At 43.9% G+C, this 18,134-nt stretch overlaps 1 protein-coding gene across 3 annotated transcripts in view; it reads left to right on the top strand.

Annotated features, from left to right (window-relative positions):
* Positions 1–17,705, top strand: part of LOC146809931 (ketosamine-3-kinase-like) — a 159,289-nt gene extending 141,584 nt beyond the window's left edge. For all 3 annotated transcript variants that reach the window (XM_085616791.1, XM_085616792.1, XM_085616793.1), the window contains exon 6: positions 16,276–17,705. In XM_085616791.1, the coding sequence (XP_085472917.1) occupies positions 16,276–16,614 (339 nt within the window). In that variant the 3' untranslated portion in view covers positions 16,615–17,705. The remainder of the gene's footprint in view (positions 1–16,275) is intronic.
* The last annotated feature ends 429 nt before the right edge of the window (positions 17,706–18,134 follow it).

The following is an 18,134-nucleotide window of genomic DNA, read 5'->3' as shown; positions in this document are numbered from 1 at the left end:
CAGAGAGAGAAAGCCTGCTTGGACTTGGAGGGCACATCAAGGCATTGGAGACAGAGTATGCCTGGCACCAAAACACAGATGATCCATAAACTAGAGAAATACAGATCCCTTGTAACTAATAAAATCAAACAGACCAATCTAGCTCTACAGAGATGTATATAGGACATGGATGATAAGGCGGACAAACTTCTGGCATGGCTTCACCGTAGAGAACTAGGTAGGAAGCACATAAGCAAGATACTGTGCCCTACCAGTGAACAGTGAACAGTGGCAGTAAGGGGATAGTGACCACCATGGCAGAGTACATGCAGGAAATTCTATGGCTGAGTACATGCAGGAAATGCTGTGCAGGAAAAATGTCCCTCTGGGATTCAAACCTGCAGGGCTTATTGAAGGACTGCCTGTGCTGGCGGTTGGCACATCACAGAGCCCTCAATCTAGAGGCAGACTTGACAGAAGAAGAAATACAGAGGGCACTGACACCTGACACAGCTGCAAGTCAGGAATACCTGGGCCTAAACGGCCTCCCAGCTGAATTCCTAAAGAAAATGTCCAGTAAGATTATTACACCATTACACAAATTGTACATGGAGACGCACCAAAAAGGTGAGCTCCCCAGAGACCGCCGCATGCAAACAGTGATACCTAGTCCCAAAGATGGGAAGCCTACCGACAGATGGGATTCCTACCACCAAACTCTCTACTTAACTCGATGCCAAAATACTGACCAAAGCTTTGGCTAATCAACAGGGGGGTGATCTTAGACTGGTATACTCAGATCAGAGTCATGCCACACAGATTTACTAAAGTGAACCTTCGCAGACTGTACAATAATATATCTATGTTAGTGGGGAGACAATTCCATTGACTGTGGTTTCCCTGGATGCCAATCAGGTCCTTGACTCTGTGGAGTGGTCCTTCTTCTTTGGTATTCTGTGGAAAATGGGATTCAGGCCCAAGTTTTTGGCCTGGATTAAGTTGTTCTATAGAAACCTCAATTCACAACTTAAAGTGAATGGAACTGTATCTCTGAAGTGATGGGAAATGACTTTGGGGAGGAGGGGTAAACAGATATCTCTCTATGTGGATGACATTTTGCTACTCCTGGCAGACCCAGACACATCCCTAAAGAGAGCGTTGGGGATCTTTAAGTTATATGAGAGTTATTCAGGGTTATTAATAAATTGGGAAAAGTCTTGGATGCTCCTTATGGACAGCTGGGTAGTGTCTGATGCCTGGGAAATACTCCAAAGTGAAGAATGTGTAGTTATATGGAGTATCCACCAGAAAGATTGTTACTAAAGGGAAGTAACCTGTTTGTGGTGTTTGTGCTAATCAATATATTAAGACAATATCCATAGGCCACTGGTACATCAAATATTCTTCTGGATTCTGAACATTTGCCCCATGAAGCCTCCAAGATGTGCCCGTTTTAATTCACCTTGATTGCCTGCTGAGCCATGTCTCGTTAACAGAGGAACTTATAAGTCGAAACGAGTCCGTATTTTTTGTTCAGCCTGGCTTCTAATAGTTTAGTCTTAGTTACTCCTCAGCTATGGATAGAAGCAACAAACCAATGGGTTTCATGGGGCAGAACAGCAATCAATTTTGTGGGTGCAGGCTTGTCAAATGATACTGAAATCTAAGTATTCATAAAAAAAGGTGGGAGGGAGGTAATATGCATGTGTGTGGGTGGGTGTACACAGGTGGGCAGATAGATAGATAGATAGATAGATAGATAGATAGATAGATAGATAGACAGAAATAGTCCCTTTGCACTTAAGCTCACGATAAGGAATGTATACAGTGCTTCAAAATATCTTGAAATGACACTAAGATGTGACTTATAAACTACCTGTATTGAAAAGCTAGTAGAGAATCTGTTCACATGTAGTGTCCTGTCAATCAGATAGGTGATAGAACCATCATCCACATAGTGTGGCATGCTTCATCATGTGGGCCTCACAGAAAGCATTGATTAACATCCTGTGTACATTTGTGAGCCTGCCTTTTGTCTGCCATGTGGGTGTTATTTGGACACAGGGTGCAGGAGTTCAGTATAAGAGAATCTTCTTTATGCCTTGTACACCATAGGCCCTATTCTGAAATTGTGCATACGGATAGGCTCAACTAATAGTATTGAGACCCCCTACCCTCATGGTTAAAATATAAAATGGTCAGATCAGGGACCCTCATATATCAGTTGTCACCATCTCTCTGTGTATTTATTTGTGCCAGTTAATTCATCAAGGACAACTTACAATGTTCTAGTATTGCGTTAATGAAACCATGGAGTGTCCAGCAGTTATCACCCCTATGTTCATTCTGGTGCAGCTGTCTCCAGAATCAGGAGGGGTCAAAAGAAATGCCTCACTGAGAGGCACTGAGCAGCCTCCATGTCATCATGGATCACATTCAGGTGCCAAGATGTCGTGACCAGAGTTTTCAAGGGGTGGCTGTGGATGAGATAGATGGTGAATGCCATCAGCCCACCTTGGTGAGTGCCTCTGTGGGCTGCATGTGCCACAACGAAACTCTAATGAGTCAACAGTGAGTTAAAGCTAAAGACCATTACGTTGAGAAATTCTTTCCCTTTCTGCAGTTTCCAGCGTAGTGGGTACTAGATGGCTTTTGTTGTATATAGTTAATCCGTTTTAAATATGCATATGTCTTTAACAGAGAACTCTCCAGCTCCAGAGTTCTGGAGTCATGATGTGTGATGACAGAGGTACATTCCTCTTGAGTCAGTTGTCTGCTGGCTGGAGAGGGATCACCAAGTGCAGTGTATCCTGTGCGCACAATAAACCTTTACTTAATCATCCATGGCATTGACTGTCTTTGGACCACAGCACATGGCGAAAATTAACCAGCAGCGCACAGCAACAACACTGTATCCGCTTTGGTGAAGGAGAACCAGTGTGTGGCACTGCGTACAGTAAGACATTTTGTAACTGTGTGCGACGAGTGCTACAGAGAGTGCAAATGTCATGTGACCCCATGATGACAGAGGTGCATTCCTCTTGAGTTGGTTGTCTGCTGGCTGGAGAGGGATGACCAAGTGCAGTGTATCCTGTGCGCACAATAAACCTTTACTTCATCATCCATCTTTGTGACTATCTTTGGACTACAACAGCTTACTCTGGAGAACCAAGGGCCTGATACAGAGTTTGATGGACTGGTTACTCGTCCCAAACGAGACAGATATTCCATCCGCGGTATTACAAGTTATATTCAATGGCACTTGTATTACACCGGGCGGGATGTCCGTCTTGTTTGTGTTGTGTTTCTTTGTGACAAAGCAAACTGTAATGCAGACTGTTGAGTGGAATTCTGTAGATGTCATTCATACGTATTTATAGTGGAATGTAGAATTCTTTGTTGCTAGGTGAAATGTTAGAATGAAAGTTATTATTGATGGTGTGCTGATCGGTGCTGGAGGTGCTCTATTCTCCTCACTGGTGGGCTTTTACATGTATATATTTAAATAAACAGTTCGAGGCATATGAGCTGCAGATTATACACTGTGCATAGATCGTCATCTGGTGTTGGGCCCGGATGTTTGCAGTTTGTTTTTCTTCTTGGACAGTCTTTGGAAGTCACGAGTTCGGTGACTCCTCCTTCGGTCCGTATTGCGCATGGGCTTCGGCTCCATCCTCAGATTGTTTTTTTCCGCCATCGGGCTCGGATGTAATACTTCGTGCTCCGGCTTCGAACCTTTCCAGTTCGACCTTCGACGAAAAATCCTCGTCCATCGAGATTCTTCAGACGAAATCGGCTTCTTCATCTCTCTCTTCGGCACTTCCTCGATTCCAGGCAGCGGCCTTCGGGCCTATCTCGACTCCGGTCTCGGCCGATGGAAAGGACTTCCTTCAAGAAGTGCTCAAAATGTGGGTCTATATTTCCCCACACCGATCTCCATCAGGTGTGCAACCTCTGCCTCTCTCCCGAACACGAGGCCCGAGACTGCCCCGCCTGCAAGTCTTTTCGATCGAAAAAGACTATTCGGGATCGACGAGCTCAACGCACCATGGCGCACTCATCGACCTCGGCTCCACCTGACATCTTCGGAGAAGACACCGGAGCTTTGGGACAGCAGCACACCAAACAGGAGGACGATGTCGTCAGCGCTTCCGAGGCCGACGACTCCGACGTGGAGGAGATCAAACCGGCGCAGAGGGTCGTGAGTACTCTACCCCCTCCTACTCCCGCGCCCATACCGAAAGAGACTCCGGTTACCCCTTCGCCTCCGGGCCTAGGAAAAACCAAGCATAGCGCTTCCATCACCCCACCTTCGGGCCCGGTGAAGAGGCATCACAAGTCTCCCGGCGGCTCGGGCTCGAGCCAGCCTACTAGCGGCGCCGAAAAACACCCTTCGGCACCGAAGAAAACCACACCAAGCTCCGTTCCGAAGCCATCGGTGTCGAAACCTGGCCTCTCGGTGCCGACCAAACATAAATCCCACGGCACCGACGCTTCCGTGTCGAAGCCTGCCTCAGCGCCGAACAAAAAATCGGAAGCCCTGAAAAAGCATGGCGCGGATAAACCAACGAAGCCGCCGGTTCCAAAAACATCGGCACCGATAGAGGAATCGGTGCCGGAGGAGCTTTTCACGCCAGATCCTCTTCAAAAGACTTTAACAAAGGATCCAAAGACTGGACATTTGACTTTGTCTTCCAAGAAAAGACTTTTAGACAAGCCAACTCCTCCTCCACCGCCAAAACGGAAGGACTCTGCCACATCCCCCTTCAGAGTACCCTCCCCACCACCTCCACCTCCTCCACCTCCTCCACTCCCTCCATCTCCGCCCCCACCTTCTCCACCCTTGCCTCATCGCTCTCCAACCCCGTCTCCAGACCCTGATGACCAAGGGGATCGATACTATGATCCAACAGATGCCCCGCAGGACCCCACTCCTCCGGGAACACCAGACCCATGGGAGGATTATCACAATCCAGATGTGCCTCAGGATGATCTTTATCCATCCAGGCCATCTCCACCAGAGGACTCCCTGGGGTTCCACCACCTGTTACAACGGGCGGCACATTATCATGGGGTGGAGTTACACAGTGATCCAGTTGAGGAAGACTTCCTACTTGACACGTTTGACATAGCAGCTAAATCCACCGCTATATTACCCATGCTTAAAGGGGTGACCAAACATGCGGCAGAGGTTTTCAAAGACCCCGTCAGGGCTAGGGTCTTAAACCCCAGAATAGAGAAGAAATATAAGGCAGCCCCCACAGATCCTGCCTAGATTAAAGGACCTGCGCCCCTAGACTCATTAGTGGTATCCACAGCTAGGAAGCGCTCCAATTCTCAGTCATCCGGTGAGGCTCCACCACCCGATAAGGAGTCCAAGCTCTTCGATGCGTCAGGCAAACGCACTGCCTCGCAAGCTGCCAATATGTGGCGCATCACCAACATGCAGGCGCTGCTGGCGTGGTACGACAGAGCGCACTATGATGAGCTGGAGGCTCTCATGCAACATCTCCCAGAGAAATATAAAAATAAGGCTCATGAACTGATACAAGAGGGAAAGATTATTACCAACACCTCTATTAAATGTGCACTTGACGCAGCAGACACAGCTTCCAGGGCTATAAACACCAGTGTTCTGCTTTGCCGCCACGCCTGGCTCAGGATCTCAGGCTTTAAGCCAGAGGTCCAAGCATCTATATTGAACCACCCTTTTGACCAACAACACTTATTTGGCCCAAAAGTAGACGAAGCCCTGGAAAAAATGAAGAAGGATACAGATACGGCGAAGTCTATGGGAGCACTACAATCACACACTCCTAGACGCTCCTTTCGCCGTTCCTCCTTTCGAGGCTCTGGCAGGGGTTACTCTACCGATAACGCCTCCACGTCCTACAAGTCCCCTCCTCAGAATACCTTCACAAAGGGCTATCAAAGAGGTGGATATCGAGGAAACAATAATAAAGGCTGGAGCAAAACCAACACCGCCCGTTCTACCACACCGCCCACACAATGACTTTCCCCCGCTCCCCCCAGACCATTCCACTCCGGTCGGGGGCAGACTACAAGACTTCTTTCAAACCTGGGAGACCATAACATCGGACAAATGGGTGACACAAATTATTCGGTCAGGGCACTGTCTCGAACTAACTTCTACCCCCCCAAATATTCCACCCAGACACCGTGCGATGTCACAAGAACATACCACACTTCTGAAACAAGAGGTACTCTCCCTCCTGCAAAAACAAGCTATAGAGCAGGTCCCCGTCAATCAGCAAAATTTAGGGGTCTACTCTCTGTACTTTCTGATACCAAAGAGAGACGAGACCCTACGGCCTATTCTAGACCTCCGGCCTCTAAATGCATATATCCATTCAGACCATTTTCACATGGTAAGTCTCCAACAAGTTCTCCCACTCCTCTGTCAGGGCGACTTTCTCACTACACTGGACTTGAAAGACGCATACTTTCATATTCCAATACACCTTGTTCACAGAAAGTACCTCAGATTTGTGGTGGACGGCCAACATTATCAGTTCAAGGTTCTCCCCTTCGGGGTCACAACCGCACCACGGGTGTTTACCAAATGCCTGGCAGTAGTGGCGGCACACCTCAGAAGACAAAACATTCACGTCTTCCCCTACCTGGACGACTGGCTCATAAAAGCCGCGTCCTACCACCAGTGTGTGCAGCATACAAACACTACCATCCAACTACTCCACCAGCTAGGCTTCACGGTGAACCACCAAAAGTCCCACTTGACCGCGTCTCACACGAAGCAATACCTCGGTGCCACTATAGACACCTCAAAAGCTATAGCCTATCCCAACTCAGCCAGAATCGCAAGCATACAAGCCTTGCGCCAAAGATTCCTTCTTCAGCACTCTCTCCCAGCAAGAGTGTTCATGAAACTAATAGGGATGATGGCATCTTGCATCTTCATAGTGCCTCATGCAAGACTTCACATGCGTCCACTCCAAGAGTGCCTAGCACGCCAGTGGAACCAGGCCCAGGGACATCTGACGGATCTGGTGTTGGTGGACGGTCGCACCCATCGCTCTCTGCAGTGGTGGAACACCACAAACCTTTCCAAAGGGCGACCGTTCCTGGACCCGGTTCCTCAGGTGATTCTAACAACAGACGCATCGCTCTCCGGCTGGGGAGCGCACCTATTACACCTCACAGTGCAAGGTGTATGGACGCCACAACAGAGGTTACTCCACATCAACCATCTGGAGTTATTGGCGATCTTTCTAGCCCTGAAATCGTTTCAGAAACAAATCTCAGCCAAGGCAGTCCTCATTCGCACAGACAATATGACTGCAATGTATTATATTCAAAAACACGGGGGGGGGGACACTCTCCCCAGCTCTCTCGCTTAGCACAGAGCATATGGAGATGGGCAATCCCACAAAAAATCTTTCTCCTGGCACAACACGTCCCAGGTATACAAAACACCATGGCAGATCTGCTCAGCAGACAAACGCAGCAAATGCACGAATGGGAACTGCATCCACAAGTTCTTCACCCATTATTTCACAAGTGGGGGCATCCTCAGATAGACCTCTTCGCCACCCACGAAAACAAAAAATGCCAATGCTTCGCCACCAGATACCCACACCCATTGTCCAAAGGCAATGCGATATGGATGAACTGGTCAGGCAAATTTGCATGCGCCTTTCCACCTCTCCCGCTAATTCCATTAGTGGTAAGGAAGCTACAACAGCACTCCCTCACACTCATTCTGGTAGCTCCAACATGGGCCAGGCAGCCGTGGTACACCACACTACTACAGCTCTCGGTGGTACCACATCAAAAACTGCACCTGTCCCCATGCCTCCTAACCCAGAACCATGGAGAAATCAGGCACCCGGCCCCAGCTCAGCTCAACCTTGCGGTCTGGCTCCTGAAATCTTAGAATTTGGATACCTTAACCTTCCCCCTGATTGCATGAACATTATCAAGGAAGCCAGACGTCCTACCACTCGAGCATGCTATGCCGCAAAGTGGAAGAGATTTGTTGTTTACTGCCGTAACAATACAATCAACCCTTTAGATGTATCCATACAGCACATCATATGCTATCTGCTCCATCTTCAAAGGTGTAACCTGCCGTACTCATCCATCCGTCTACACCTAGCAGCAATTGCTGCTTACCTGCAAAACAGACAGCATTTATCACTTTTCAGAGTGCCTGCTATTAACGCCTTCATGGAAGGCCTTAAAAGAGTAATTCCGCCCAGGGCACCACCCTCACCTGTGTGGAATCTAAACGTAGTTCTTACAAGGCTAATGGGTCCGCCTTTGAAACCAATGCATAAATGTGAGCTACAGTTCCTTACTTGGAAAACACCTTTCCTCTTAGCTATCACTTCCCTTAGAAGGGTTAGCGAGATACAAGCGTTCACTATACAAGAACCCTTTTTACAGATACATCACAGCAAGGTGATACTTCGCACAAATCCAAAATTTCTGCCCAAGGTCATTTCCCCCTTCCGTCTTAATCAATCGGTGGAATTACCGTTTTTTTTCTCGCAACCTCAATCTGTTGCGGAAAGGGCTCTACATACACTTGATGTTAAAAGGGCTTTACTGTACTACATACAAAGAACGCAACCTTTCAGAAAGACTAAACAGTTGTTTGTCTCCTTCTCTCCACCGCATAAAGGCAACCCCATCTCAAAATCAGGGATAGCTAGGTGGATTGTAAAGTGCATACAAATTTGCTATCACAAAGCATAAAGAACATTATCTGTTCCACCTAAAGCCCACTCTACAAGAAAGATAGGGGCTTCTATGGCTTTTCTAGGGAACATACCCTTAGATGACATCTGCAAAGCAGCCACATGGTCAACACCGCACACCTTCACAAAACATTACTGTGTAGACGTGCACTCCAAACAACAAGCTAGTGTGGGCCAGGCTGTACTAAAGACACTGTTTCAAACCACTGCAACGGATACCAGTGGTCGCCGCTAGGGTTGGGTACTGCTATATAATCTATGCACAGTGTATAATCTGCAGCTCATATGCCTCGAACGGAATATGCTACTTACCAGTATGCATCTGTTCTTGGCATGTAGAGCTGCAGATCTATACACGCCCACCCGCCTCCCCGGCTACCTGTATCCGTTCCAGTCTATCTTATTTAGATACAACACACATGGGTTTCTTTACTATTATCACTACGCTCCATCTTTTCCCTGCTGGCGAAAAACAATCTGAGGATGGAGCCGAAGCCCATGCGCAGTACGGACCGAAGGAGGAGTCACCGAACTCGTGACTTCCAAAGACTGTCCAAGAAGAAAAACAAACTGCAAACATCCGGGCCCAACACCAGATGGTGATCTATGCACAGTGTATAGATCTGCAGCTCTACATGCCAAGAACAGATGCATACTGATAAGTAGCATATTCCTTTCATCCTCTACCATCGCGTGAAACCCATCTTTACATTGGCGATGATCAGGATTTCTCCCACCGTGAAGGAAGAACCCGAGACAGACTCTCCACTCATCGCGCTTATAGCGGATTTTTTTTTATTTTACCCACTTATATGCACTACGCTACAAGTATTTCTGCCTGTCTTCATGCATTTGGATTCGAGAATCGCTGCTGTATTCTCCCGATTCATCAACTTTAAGGTACTGTTTTATTACAAATACTTGCCTGTGACTGTTAGCAGTTGGAGTTTGTTTCTTCTGCGTGAGCTCTTCTGACTGACTCGTGCCGTCCTTTCACACGTTGAATGTTCCATTCTGCGTTTACATCCCCACGTCACACAATGCCAAATTCCTGTGAAGAATAAACATCACGTTTGTGACGTTGTACGTGGCAGCCATCTTTAATTGGTCTTTTGCTCGGTTCTGTCTGCTTTTCAGCAGCAACTTGAGTAGCAATTTGGCATGAAGTGTATCAGTGAAATACACACACTTTCAACTTTTCACGGAGCAAATCAGTTATTTATTCCTCCCATCATTTTACTGTTTATGGCAGACATCTTTTAAGGTTTTGTGACTATTTCACACCAAGTATTTTACACAATTAGATTGGACCTGTATTATTTGGTACAAGTGATGCGCACACTCTATAATTAGTGCGTATTTGTATCAGTGATGCGCACACTTTGAAAATCAACTTCTTTGTTACTTATATTCTAGGTGTACCTTATGTAGAAGTTTTACTTTTCTTAAAATGTATTATTTATTAACCGCTTTTATTACAGTTATTTAGTCATGGCTACATCACAAGTTTGCAATCAACCATCAATATTTTTATCTGTACCTGGGAAACCAACGCTAATCTGGAAAAAATGGTACAAAACCTTTGAGAACTACATCGTTGAAATTGATGGAAAAAAGTTTTGCGCTGAGCGGAAACATGCGCTTTTATTTTTTCATTTCGGTTCAGCTGCCATTGAAATATTTGAAAATCTACCTCCTATAGCTGCACCAGCAGGTGCGGGTGATTTGTAGTATTCTTGGTTTCTTTATTTCATTTTCCCTGTAAGGAAGGGAGATGTGTAGTATACTTGTGATCCTCACAAGATGGCCACCTGTTGTCATTAGTCCTTCCTTCGTGTTCCCACATCCCCAGCCTCCCAGAATACCTGTGTGCATTCTACCTTGTACTGTTTGAGAGTTCCATTCTTGTCAGTTGATGTCTGGTCAGCTGGCGAAGTGTGCGCTCTGCTGTGTTCTTAATAAACCTATCTTGCAACTACAAAGAAATGTCCTGCTGCCTACCTAATCACTTTACAACATGATTCCTGGGATATTTTTAAAGAAGCTGTTGCTAGGTTAGAAAAACCATTCACTGAAGAACCTAATGTTTTAATCGAACGTCATGCATTTCATAAGTGCAAGCAATTTGTGGATGAAACAGTATGTAGCAGCATTAAGAGTACTTGCAGCCAATTGCGAGTTTGGGTCTAATGTTGACTAATGTATAAGAGATCAATTTGTTTTTAATTGGGAATCTAAAAAAATACAAGAAAGGTTGTTAGCCTGTTGCAATCACACATTAAATGAAGTTTTAGATTAAGCCAAGGGCATAGAAAGATCTATTCAGTCATCCAATGTGTTATCATCTGAAGATGGTGTTATCAACAATCCTGTATGTCCAATCCAAGTTGGTAAGAAAATGGTTAAACCCAATAGTGTTGTTAGACCTGTCAAACCTTCTTGTTACAGATGTGGATCCAAGTTTCATCTTGCAAATAGCACAGAATGCCCTGCTATCAGAAGAAGATGCACCAAATGCAATAAAGTTGGTCATTTTCAAAGTGTTTGCAGGAATATGAAAAGTGGTACAAATGTAAGTGTTAATTCTGTTAGTGAAGTAGCTGACCATCTGGAGAATATGATTATCACTTTGTATGATCCTTTAATTGATGTAAATGTCGTGGGTGTTGGTGTCAAGGCACATTTAGGAGAAGTTCACATTGGAGATATCAATTTGGAAGTCATGGTAGTTTCCGGTTCACCTATTACTGTCATTTCGGATGTTACTTTTGAGGAAAAATGGAGAGGTACACAACTTAGTCACGGATGTCAATCCTAAAGCGTTTGGCAATTTTGACATTGAAATGTTATGTTTCTTTGAAGACAATTTGAATTTTCAGGGGCGCAACATTTTTACCAACATTTATGTTGCAGTCAATGGGAAGAACATTGTTGGATGGAATAATCTGGGCAAGTTAGGTATAATATTATGTCCAGGTACTGAATGTGCCATTGCATTACATGATATTTCAGTCAATCAAATTGTAACCCAAAATTCAAGTACTGATATTATTATAGGAAAACAATGCTGTTTTTACTGATAAAGTTGGTCAGATGAAAGGTTTTGCTCATCACATTAAATTAAAAAAAGGTGCCATACCTGTCCAACACAAAGTACTTGTGGTACCATTATGAGTTCTGTAGATGTCATTCATACGTGTTTATAATGGAATGTAGAATTCTTTGTTAGGTGAAATGTTAGAATGTAAGTTATTATTGATGCTGTGCTGATCGGTGCTGGAGGTGCTCTGTTCTCCTCACTGGTGGGCTTTTACATGTTTATATTTAAACATTTCATCCTCTACCATCGCCTGAGACCCATCTTTACACAGACCCTTAGAGGAGTAACAGTTACTTTTTGATAATATAAGCAGAGACTAACGGCCCTATTGGCCATTTTAGCAGAGCCTTCAGATGTCTACTGTTACTGGGAGCTGAGAAATGCCAGGTAGGAGGGTACAGAACCAAATTACAGCATGTCTGCCCCTTTCGACATTGGTCCACCTGCGATCCAATCATCAATTACCCTGTGTGGGCACAGGCTTTTCAGTGTGATACAACTATATAAAGGTCTGACCCTACTATGATGCTGGATGCAGGTTGCACCGATTGGGTCGAAATCTTTGAAAATACTTATTATGAAACTCCCCTGAGTAGTTCATATAATTCATAAGAAACACCAATAACGTACACAAAGAGTCAGGAAAGAACAAACGGAAGGCAAACACCCATCAAGGCGCTCTTTGCTAGTGCATGACCCAGTGGTAAATGTGCTTGGACAGATGAAACATAGCATGTCTTGTTTGGAGTGAAAGGTTGACAAGCTAAATTACTATATCATAGATAACAAAGTTGAAACAGGCTAGATGGTGTGATGTGGTAAAGTAGAGCCATGGTGAGCAGAATGGAATGTTTAGTCATTGAAATTCACTCTAACAATCAGGGGCCCTTTCAAGTAGAATGAAGAAGGACTCCTTGACATTGACTTGTGCCATAGGAGACACTGACAAAAAAAAATTAGAGCAGGAGCAGGAATTACGTCACAGTTATCAGCGATAAAGAAAGAAACTTGAAAGATTGAGGAAAGCGTATATGTTTGATGATAAGAACACTATAGCAATGACCAAAATTAAGCATATCACAAAGGTAGTTCTCTTTGTGGCAGTGTAGAGACGGTAGGTTGTGTAAAAGGTATAGGACATTCTCATCGTTTGAAGTAGAAATGAAGGTATACAGCATGTTGTGCGCAGGTGGTCACAAAATCTCTCATTGAATATTTTATACCGTTTATTCCTGGTAATTCCTAAATTCCTAGTCCTAGCCTTGTTACAGCTTTCAAGCTGATGCATTTGCTAGGGATTTGTACACTCATTTGCAAGAGTGATTTGATTAATTTCCTGTTCCAGGATGCAGCTGCTGATGGAGGACTCTTTGGTTTACAAATATAGAGCTTTGTTGTTGTAATAGAGCTGGCCTCCTTGACCACTGTGAATTTGTTTCAGTTTTAAACTCTGGCGGTGAAGTCGTCGATGCTATATGTTTTTTTACACTTTTTTGTTTGAAATACCAGGGGATCACTGCTGAGTATTCAGGTATCAACATGACATACTTCAAATTCAGTGGTGTACATGTATTTAAGATAAAAGTATACTGTTAGATGTTGCGAATGTTCAACAAGGATTTATTGTCTACAAGAATGTATAATGGAAGTGGTGGTATTTCGCATGGGTATATGGATTGGTGGGACCCTTTTTAAGTCTCACCTAAAACAATATATACTGTCTGTTGCAAGACATATTGCTATCTTACAATGAACTTAGAGCCCACGCATCGATTACAATTGATTGGCTTTATTGTCCCTCTAATTGGCATGCTTCTTATTTGTTAGCTGTGTTGGCTTTCCTTCTTCTTCGTGTGATTGTCTCTCCCCATGAGCATTGCCGCATTACTATATCCTTCCACTGTTTGCTTTTTTCAGGTGCTACTTTGTGTCTTTTTCTTTAAGCAATCTATAAGAAAGCATGTGTTTTCTCCCTGTCTCCTTCGTGTGCTTCTCTCCACTCCTCTGCGCTCTGGGTTCCTCTCTCTTTCCCTTGCGCTTTTCCCCCAGCCCCCTCCCATTGCCTTTTCGCCTGTGTGCTTTCTCCCTGTTAGCTCCATATTGCTGTCTTTCACCCGTTTGATCCCCCGCCCGCGCCTCTGCGTTGCTTCCCCTTACCTGCACCTCACGTTTTGCTTCCACTCCATCCACTCCCTTATGCTGCTTCCACTCTTCTTCCCCCATATTGCTTCTGCCCCTTTGGTGCTTCCCAAAACCGCTTTAAACATCCACCACCACTCGCTCCACATGTGCTGCTCTGGCCTTTTGTCCCCTGTGCTGCAGTCCCCCACCCGTGCCCCGGTTTTGTTCGACTCTCACCCCCACCCCAGTTTCCTTCCCCAACCTGCTATGAAAGAAAGATTACTCTGATGTGTTTTTTCTCTTGAGTTACCCATCCAACTTCAGTCGGTACCTAAAAAGAAAAAAGTAGCTCCATCTTTTTGAGGCGAACGCATGAGTGGTGCGAGTATGCTGTGCCGCATGGCTAAAATCATTGGCAAAGCCAATACATCACTAAGACAAGATCATTTGGCTTTGCCAATGCTTGTTACAGGTGAAAGGCCTACAAACGTTGATCCTCAGCTTATGTCATGGTTCATCCTGGGATAGTTCTTGTTGGGACAACTCTCCCATCATCCATTGTCTTTTTCCATGAACCAGCTGTCACCATCCGGAGCCCTCAAGCTAGAAGGTACTTACATATCCTTCACAGTTAATGGTGTTGCTTTTGTGCTCCAACATAGCTGTTTTGACTTCCCTTGTAATCATGCACACATATTTCAAACCACGTGGACAGGTGATCAGCTATACCAAAGGTGAACTGCTGAACTTTCATGATTTACGTAACGCAACCTTTAACTGTAAATAAAGATCTCTTTTCTTGTCTGTAGGGCACCAGCAATTCATTGCTGGCATGTCGCAAAAGTCATATAAATGAAAACTAGGAAGGTATGATATGTTTCATTGCTACATTTCAGGAATTATGAGGTTAGATTTAAAATACATAGCTTTGATTGCACTATTTTGGTGGAAATAGGGATTAAGAGATCCTTTTTTACATAGCATTAACGGGATATTTTAACATTTTTTAAAATAATGCACATACTGTGAATATCTCTAACCACAGTTCTGTCTTTATACATAATGCTTGAAGGTAGCACAAGAAGAGTTCTGTGGTGTAAGGGAATTGATATATTACCTATTGTACATATCGCTTCTTTTTATCCACAATTTCTCGCATTTCAGTTCCATTTTAGACCATCGCCTCGTGCAACCAATTTTGAGTGACCTATGGGCACTGGTATATCCTTTTTAGATCTGGGTTTTGACAGTGCAATTGTCAAACAGACCTATTGCTAAAAATATTTGCTTTGAATGTGTCCCTCTCAACCATTGGTTTTGTTCAGCTAGTCTCTTTTAGCCATTGGCTTGAGACTTTGTCAATCACAACGAGCATCAGCCAAATGGAGTATTCATCAATAACCTAATGCTATTGGCTGTTTCGGAAAATCCTTCCGCCGCCACTCGAGTGCTTGCATTTAACTGCATGAAGGATTTTTTTTACACAAATAGCCCTTTCTGTCCTGTACGCTGACTCCCTCCTGTGCGCCTTACTCTAGTGAGCTAATGCTGTACACTTTAACACATTAAACCCAGACAATGCTTGTTGTGGAAGAGTGGGAAGTATCGCAATGCACTCTGTTATTCCACACTGATCTGAAACAAACAAAGCCATGTTGAATGTCCCTTATGCTTGTTGGGGCCTATATGTAAACAGAAACATGTTACCATTACTATAAAGGCATGCAGGGGTGCACAAATTTCCACCTAGTTGCTTTTCAAACTTGTGATAGAGAAAATGTATTCATAAGCTATTTTCCCAGTACTTTACAGTTTAAGTTTTTTAGATGATTAGTTAGCTGACAAGTCTTTTCCATTACATGACATTAGGGCAATTCCTATGCTCTGCTATCAAGAGGCTGCAAAAACCAGGGAGGAAAGAAGAGCCAGATCAGGAGGGAAGGAATCTATTAGGACAACACCACAGTCTCACTGACCCCTCTATGTTCACAATCCGCTTGGCATAGTGGTAAGAACTAAGTGCTCCCAGTTGATGGTGGGAGAGTTATCCCAACAGAAGCAGGGAGTTGTGGGTGAGAGTTTGTTATTGTTTTATCTGTTAGAAGTGCTAGGTTTGGAATGCCACTGCAAAAATATGAGTGACTTCATCTGTGCCAGGGTTCGTACTAGTATTATCATTAAAACAGTTTGTAATGGGAGGTTCAACATACCTGCCCTTAAGCAAATGTCTCCCTTTCTTGGGTGAATCATTCGTTTTGCAAATTTCTTATTAGCCCAGTTGTAATGTGTACAGATGATAAATTCTGGTTTGTATCCTTTATTTCTCTCTGTTAGTTAAAGATTCCAGAGCTTTTCAGAGATATGAAGATTGATCCGGCCCTTCTTCACGGAGACCTCTGGGGAGGAAACGTAGCTGAAGACCAGTCTGGGCCAGTGATCTTTGATCCTGCTTGTTTCTATGGCCATTCTGAGTTCGAGTTGGGAATTGCGAGCATGTTTGGGGGATTTTCCAGCTCCTTCTATGCTGCATACCATGAGAAGATTCCCAAAGCTGATGGCTTCAACAAACGACAGAAACTCTACCAGCTCTATCATTATCTGAACCACTGGAATCATTTTGGAACTGGTTATCGAGGTTCATCCCTTAACACCATGAAGAACCTTATCAAATGAATGAGGGGAAATCCTAAGTGGAATATATCAGTGCTATTCCAAAATCACAACTAATTTTGTGTCCCATTAGTTACAACCCTCCTTACAAAGATAGCATGTAAACTACATACAAAAGTATATTTCATGATTCTGAATCATCCTAGAATTAAAATGACTGTCATAAATGCACACTTGGTTTATTACTTAGCTACCATATGTGAAGCCCAAACAGTAGATTGGCTGCAGAAACAATAATTTGCTTTTGGGAAAGACTGTAAAAGCACAGAAGATAAGAAGGCCTTTGTGCCCATTCAGACTGAAGTAAATGTGTTGTCTGTGCAAATTGTATGGATTTATAAAACAAAAAATGTGCAGAATAATATTCCATGACTATGTAGTCCAAGTAAATATTCTGGTTCAGAAAAATATTTTTTATAAATGGGTAAGATACACATTGATTTTAGAAAGTTATCAGAAGAAAGTATGCATTGAATGAGTGTTCCTAAGGTGGGGAAGTGTTGTAGTGATCAGGGGATTGGGTTGTTCGGGTGATTTATGACATCTCCTTGAGCCTTGCAGGCTCATGCTTTAATCCAAGGTCTTACCCGTGTTGCATAAAACTGCGTTGGTCTTGTAGACATTGCATGGTGTGGACAATTGAGTGCTGAATGCAGCTGAATGTTTTTAAGTTGATTGCACCAGTTCCCCCTTTTGGCTACACCATCATCCAAGATTTGCCCTTGCAAATAATACCCATGACATGGACTTTGGTTCTACCAATCAATGAGCAATCTCAAAAGTATGATTCCTACGGTTTGTGAAGTTGTCAGATGTGGTCCTGAGTAGAATTTGCATCTCAATCTTTATTTGTGTTTGATTTCAATAGATTTAAGTTTAGCAATCTTGGTAAGCATGAGTAGGTACATAACTATTCTCCGCTTTTAAACTGATCTAGGGAGGTACCATGTAACCCTCTTATATAGTATACCGTAGTCTAATGTTTATTAGTATCCCAAAATGCACATAGTTAGCCTGGTTTTAATACAAAGGTGAAGCACTATGTATTTTATGTATTTTGGTGCAGTTTGTTAAAGTCTGTTTATTTATTTCGATGTCTTCATTGGTCTCTCTGTATGCAAATGTGTTTACTTTGTATAATGCTCTGTAATCAAAACGTGTTTAGTAATAGAATGTAGCACATGCGGTTAAATAAGGTTCAGGTTGATTTGCGCCAAGTACCCTAGTTCCTAGAAATACCTACCTTTTCGGGGTGCATTTGTGTGAGGGATGCTGGGCTGGGAGGTGTGGGGACTAATCAGGTGAATACTAACTCCTAGAAATATGAGATACCAGTTTCAGGGATAAAGGGAATAAGAGGAAATATGAGCAGTCCTCGTCTGGGTCCTCCCAAACCACAATCTAAAACAGGCTAATGTAGAAGTAAGTTCCTTCAATAAGAACAGCAGGGGATACCAAGGCTAACTTATAGACTAGTTTATTAGGACAATGTAGTTGCAGCGACCCCCATCCAGTCAAAGGAC

This window comes from Triturus cristatus, chromosome 7, assembly GCF_964204655.1.
Source record: "Triturus cristatus chromosome 7, aTriCri1.1, whole genome shotgun sequence".
Lineage (NCBI taxonomy): Eukaryota > Metazoa > Chordata > Amphibia > Caudata > Salamandridae > Triturus > Triturus cristatus.
The sequence above is the reverse complement of the archived record's forward strand: the minus strand, read 5'-3'. Positions and strand labels throughout refer to the sequence as shown.